This window comes from Staurois parvus, unplaced genomic scaffold (assembly GCF_062004578.1).
Source record: "Staurois parvus isolate SC_StPar_1 unplaced genomic scaffold, SC_StPar_1.0 ptg000635l, whole genome shotgun sequence".
Lineage (NCBI taxonomy): Eukaryota > Metazoa > Chordata > Amphibia > Anura > Ranidae > Staurois > Staurois parvus.
The window spans coordinates 5,619,477-5,625,935 of NW_028318431.1; the positions used below are offsets into that span (position 1 = coordinate 5,619,477).

The window sequence follows — 6,459 nt, forward strand, 5'->3', positions numbered from 1 at the left end:
GGGGAGGAATAGTGCCCCATCATTGGTGTCAGTGGGGGAGGAATAGTGCCCCATCATTGGTATCAGTGGGGAGAAAAGTGCCCCATCATTGGTATCAGTGGGGAGAAAAGTGCCCCATCATTGGTATCAGTGGGGGAGGAATAGTGCCCCATCGTTGGTGTCAGTGGGGGAGGAACAGTACCTCATCGTTGGTGTCAGTGGGGGAGGAACAGTACCTCATTGTTGGTGTCAGTGTGGAGGAGGAATAGTGCCCCATCGTTAGTGTCAGTGGGGGAGAGGAGCGGCTGCTCCTTCTTTCAGTTCGGCCGCTTGATTTTCGTGGGGCCGTTCGGCTCCGCATCCTCGCCGGTGATTGGTCGCCTGTGTGCCTTTCCAGTGCTGGCGCCCAATCACCGGTGAGGAGGCGGAGCCGAGCGGGCGGCGGGAGCATCGAGCGGCCGAACTGAAAGAAGGAGCAGCCACGCTTCCTGGACCGGATCGTCATGGGACCGGGACCGGAGCCAGGTAAGGTACAGCAGCCCCTCTGCCCACCCCTGTACTTGGTGTCCGTTGGAGGAGGAGGGGTTCGGCGCCGCCCCTCGAAAAAGTGCCGCCCTGACACCGGCTCGCCGTATACCGGCGTATAAGACGACCCCCGACTTTTCAAAAGATTTTCACAGGTTGAAAAGTCGTCTTATACGCCAGCAAATACAGTATGTAAAAACAAAAAAATATATATATTTTTTTTTTTTTTTCAAATTTGTCTATTTTTTATTACATTTTTTTCCAACACACTGTGACCAAAGCAATACAATGCTACCATAGTAACATTGAACTACTCTGGGCAAGTGATCAGGATTTTTTTTTTTTCACACACATTATGATTGCCAATACCAATGTATTTCCTTGATATTTGCAATCATTGTTGCTGAATTAAACTGATTCATTGTCTTTTGTGATTAGCTGTGATTGGGCAAAGCTCATCACATGATACAGATGGGCTATGATTGGCCCTGTCTATACCATGTTACTGCTTTGACCAATCACAGCTAACAACACGATTGTATAACGTGGATGGCATGAGAGGAAGCCATCCATTGTATACAATTGTCATGTGATCTTCTGTGATTGGTCACATGACACTGGCAACGAGCCAGTGTAGTGATACAGCCAGTGGCAGATCACGCTGCTGCACAGCCCCAAGAACGACTGCTTTTTGACAGGACGTCATACAACGCCCAGTCACAACGGCGAGTGTCCCGCCCGGCCGTCAATCTGCTATAGGCCGGGCGGGAATGTGTTAATAGCAAAAAGTAAAAAATATTGTTTGTTCTCAAAATTGTCGGCCTTTTTTTGTTTATAGTGCAACATATATCAAATATCACCAAAAAAAATCTATTTGTGGGAAAAAAAAAGGACGTAAATTTAATTTGCGTACAGTGTTGCATAACTGCGCAATTGTCAGTTAAAGTAACGCAGTGCCGTAACACAAAAAAAGGCCTGGTCAGGAAGGGGAGGGGGGGGGGGTAAATCCTCTGAAGGGCAAGTGGTTAACCCCTTGATGCCAATCGCACACAAATATGCGGCCTCTCGGCATTGACTGCAATTAAAAAATACATATGTGCTGAGAGTGCAAGTTCCCAGCACATATGTCCGCTACTCCCGGAAAGGTCCCCTTTCGATCGGGACCTTTTCCGATCATGTGACCGCCGTGATTCTCCATCACGGCGGTCACATGACCCTAAAACCCTGCCCCGCCTTCTGAAACTGTTAAAGGGCCAGGAGGCGCTGGCACCAAGAGGTTAAATGCCAGCAAAAGAAAGCTCTAGGTGTCTCAAAAAAATGATTACAAATTTCATAGGGGTGCAGTGTTGCATGACCACGCAATTGCCATTCATAGTGCGACAGCTCTGAAAGCTGAAAATTGGAACAGGCAGGAAGGGGGTGAAAGTGCCTGGAAGGCAAGTGGTTAATGCATGTTTTTTGTGCGTTTTAGAATGCATTTTCCTGCACTTCCATAGTCTCCAATGGGCCAGAAAAACGCAGGTAAATACATTAAATATCGGACATCCCTTTTTTTTTTTAACGACAGATCACAACGTCACACGCAGATGTGAATGGCCTCATTGCACACAATGTATATTTATGGCTGGTGCGGTTTTATGTGCTGGACTACGCAGAGAAATGCACAAAAGTGTGAACTAGGCCTTATCCAGTGCACCCTCCCCCACAATACACTGACCACCCTCTCCTGACCTACAACCAACCATCCCACGTCTATGGGCCTCTACAGAGGAGACCAGAGGCGCATGGCTACACAACCATGAGGGGGCCAAGCTGCAGCTGTGTCCATACCTGTGGAGCAGCACAGCACAGACAGGGGGCGCTGTTCCTGCAGCAGACCGAGGATGGTCGGGGCAAAGAACATGCACTCATCGTCCGGGTGAGCGATGAGCAGCAGAGGAGCCCGCACACCCCGGAGACTCCCCACCGGCCGCCCGGACAGCACTTCTCTCCAGCGGCTGCACACACACCACAACACGGAGAGCACAGCGACTAAAGCCACGACCAGCATTGCTGGAACCGAGTGCTACACCTATACTGCTCCGTCTAGAAACAAGGCAGAGAGCAAAAAGGTTCCACAGAGTGCGCAACTCATAGTGCACATGCGCGTCTTCATTATCAGCGACTGATTGGATAAAAGGGGAGTAACAGGCTTATGCTGTGAAATAATTGCACCATCTGTCAGTCCGGGCTTCCCGGGGACACCGAGGGAAGATACATTCCGAGATGGGCTGGGCTCACACATTGATTCCAGTCATGAGCAAAATGAAACATTTTAATGTTGATACAAAATGTTTTGTCAGTGTTCGTGAATCTTCACCATTCATGAAAGTATACTTAGTGATCCTGAAATGAAGAGCCTTGTTCAGCCACTTCCTGTTAAAGGGTGACAACACTCTATCTCTGTATTCAAATTGTGTTTCTACGTTGTCACCCTGTCAGGCAAGAGCCCTATGAAAACTACAAGCATTTTGTTTTTTTATGAACACATTATGTAGACATGAACTTTTCATCATGAGCAAACCTGCCCTTTAAAATTCCACACAGCCATTACTGGAGGGCATACAATTAGGAAGTGGCTACAAAGAGGCTGGAGTTGATTAGCAGTATAGGATTAGAAAAGAAAACAGTATTTGTTTTTCTCACTGGGAAAATATTTACATCTAATGAGAAGTGTCCCTTGCATTTGTGCCCACTGTCCTAGTTGAAATCTGAAATACTCTTGAGGAGTGCCTGCCACAGGTTTGGGGCTTGTATAAAAGTGTTACTAAACCCAGTACCCTGCATTCACTATATCTGGTCTCCCACAGTACACAGAATGTGGAAATGCAATTATTTTAGTGAATATAAACTACTAAATACCTTTTCTCAGCAATATAGAGCAGTCTTGTGACTTCTATCAGTGTCCAGCTGAGCACTGGTTAAAGCGTGTAGAAGGAGTTTTTATTCTCCTCTGACTGTCATATGAGGCTACATGACCTCTGACCCTCTCTCTGGACAGTCCTGATTGGCCCTGTGCTGATCACATGCACCCTCCCAAAAAAAACTCTAGCGATACACACCAAACTGAGCATGTGTCTCCTAGGGCTGTGTACTATCAGTAGATGGTTTGGGGACAGTAGAAGAAGGGGAGGATCAGAGAAGACAGGATCAAACAGCCTTTTTACACAATGCAGAGGATTAACCCCTTAGGTTCCACAGTGAGTATAACAAGCATGCTTTTCTTCATATACTGACTGATACACACCTGCTGTGCCAGACGATTATGGCTGTGGAGTATGCATGTGGAGTTGGGGATAGAAAACTTCAGATTTCAACTATGACAGCCAGCACAAAGGACACTTCTCATTGAATGTAAATGTTGTCCCTTGTGCTGATTGTTTTACATTTTTCCTAAGCTTAGACTTTAAACCAAAGATACTCACCTGGAATGCCATCCATGCCACTAATCTCTGCTGAATAATTTGCAGAATTGGACACTTCCATGAGGCTCATTCTCTGGTCCCCCTGTATGCTATGGGTCTTCCTTTCAATTTCTTTTGACTATGGGAGAGGTCAGCAGTGCAGGCAATGGCAGAGGTGAGAATGAAATGGGGTTTTGCACACTTGATTTTCCACATTTATTTTAAACAGAATTTAGACTGGATATGAGCACAACAAACCAAAATTGTTTACCTATCAGAAAGATCACTGCGCTCACTAAACAAATATAAAAAACCAAGTGTATGTATACAGTAATATGATAAATGTGATATGTTGCAGCTTGTTACTGTCATGCGTTTCCACACCTCATAAGATATATAAACCTCCAAAGTACAGTGCAACAAGTAAATACTAATAATTTAATCCTACTGTGTCAAATCACCAAAATACAATATTCCTCAAAATCTTCTGTATGGGCAACAAACAACATAAAAAATACATAAAATGTGAATAATCACTAGATACAGTCAGGTCCATAAATATTGGGACATTGACATAATTCTAACATTTTTGGCTCTATACACCACCACAATGGATTTGAAATGAAACGAACAAGATGTGCTTTAACTGCAGACTGTCAGCTTTAACTTGAGGGTATTTACATCCAAATCAGGTGAACAGTGTAGGAATTACAACAGTTTGCACATGTGCCTCCCACTTGTTAAGGGACCAAAAGTAATGGGACAATTGGCTTCTCAGCTGTTCCATGGCCAGGTGTGTGTTATTCCCTCATTATCCCAATTATAATGAGCAGATAAAAGGTCCAGAGTTCATTTCAAGTGTGCTATTTGCATTTGGAATCTGTTGCTGTCAACTCTCAAGATGAGATCCAAAGAGCAGTCACTATCAGTGAAGCAAGCCATCATTAGGCTGAAAAAACAAAACAAACCCATCAGAGAGATAGCAAAAACATTAGGCGTGGCCAAAACAACTGTTTGGTAATCAGGGAATTGTAGCAGGACTGCGGGGGACATTCTGACACTGGGGGGAACTGACTTGGTGTCACTGACATCCCCAGTGATACCAATACAGTGATCAGTGCTAAAAAAAAGCACTGACACTTTACTAATGGCACTGGGCAGGAAGGGGCAGAAAGGTTAACTGTGTGCAGGGAGTGTTTTCCTAGGGGGTGGTGTCTGTGTGCTTCACTGTAAGCACACTGCTCTGGATGTGCACAGCAATCCAAAGCAGTGTGCCCGAGCTAACAAGGAGAACTGTTAGTAAACAAAACAGTCCTCCACCCTGCCGGAGATGTTCGGTAACCACCAGGCGCCGGCAGGTAATCTAATGGCAGCCCCCAACCCAGAAATGCAAAATCACATGTATATATATGTGATTTTGCGCACCTGTGCCGCCCTGTAGCAGTGTTTCTGCTATAGGGTGGTCAGGAAGTGGTTAAAGACAGAACTTAAAGCATATGTTTACTTATTTATGTTTTTTTTTGTTTTTTTTTTTCAAATCAACACAAGGGACAGCACTTTCATTTAGTGAGATGTGTCCCTTGTGCTGGTGGCTGCTCTCTTCCTTTAAATCCTCAAACCTTTTCCACCCCTTGTACCCCCTCAGCAATAATCTTTCAGTGCTGTAGGGGTTAATACAAGCCACTGATTTCCACCTATGCCTGACGTTTCTGTCTTTCGCCTCCATTCATTAAAGCTGCATGATAGTTTCCATCAATGAAAACCGCTGTATGAATGGAGGATGGGTGTAAAATTGAAAGGCCCACTTCCTCTATTGCAGGAAGCTATAGTACACCTCCTATGAATGGAAGGGGCCGAAAGGGAGGGCATAGTTGGAATTTTTAATTTGAGCCTATGACAGAAACAGTGGCTCGTATTAACCCCCACTGCACCAGAAGATTATGCTGTATGAGGGGTGGCCGAGGACTGATCTTTTAAACATGCAGAGCATCCACCAGCACAAGGGACACTTCTCACTCAATGTAAGCACTGCCCCTTGTGTTGAAAAAAAAAAACAAACTAAAATTAGACTTTCAAGTGTAATTAAAATGTGAAAAATAACCAAATAAATCACAAATGAACAAAAAGTCTCTAATAAAAATGCACATTTATTTAAAACAGAAAAGAGTAAATCTTGTCCAAGGTAAACAAAAAAGAACTGGCACAAACCACCTGACCCTGAGCACATAAAGCAAGGTTACACGGGCACATGCAGATCCTAGCCAGCTTCATAAGTGACAATGACATGCCACAGGCTTGCTTGTATAAACAGTATCTCTTCTCCATCATCTGAAAGGAGTCTTTATATGGAACTTCCACCATGTCTGCAGTGAGCCATCTTTCGTGGAACAACAATTCATATGAAAAGACATGGAAAGACTTATAAAGCAAACATCTAACATTTGAAGCTGCACTGTACACAACTATTAAAGACAAAAATGATTGCAGCAGGACTGGAGTGTGAGAAGAAGAA

The 6,459-nt window shown here is 44.6% G+C and overlaps 1 protein-coding gene across 1 annotated transcript in view; it reads right to left on the minus strand.

Annotated features, from left to right (window-relative positions):
- PIGL (phosphatidylinositol glycan anchor biosynthesis class L) overlaps nt 1–2,575 on the minus strand; it is a 212,082-nt gene extending 209,507 nt beyond the window's left edge. Inside the window, exon 1 of the mRNA XM_089693688.1 lies at nt 2,335–2,575. Within this exon, the coding sequence (XP_089549814.1) occupies nt 2,335–2,554 (220 nt within the window). The 5' untranslated portion in view covers nt 2,555–2,575. The remainder of the gene's footprint in view (nt 1–2,334) is intronic.
- Between the last annotated feature and the right edge of the window lie 3,884 nt (nt 2,576–6,459).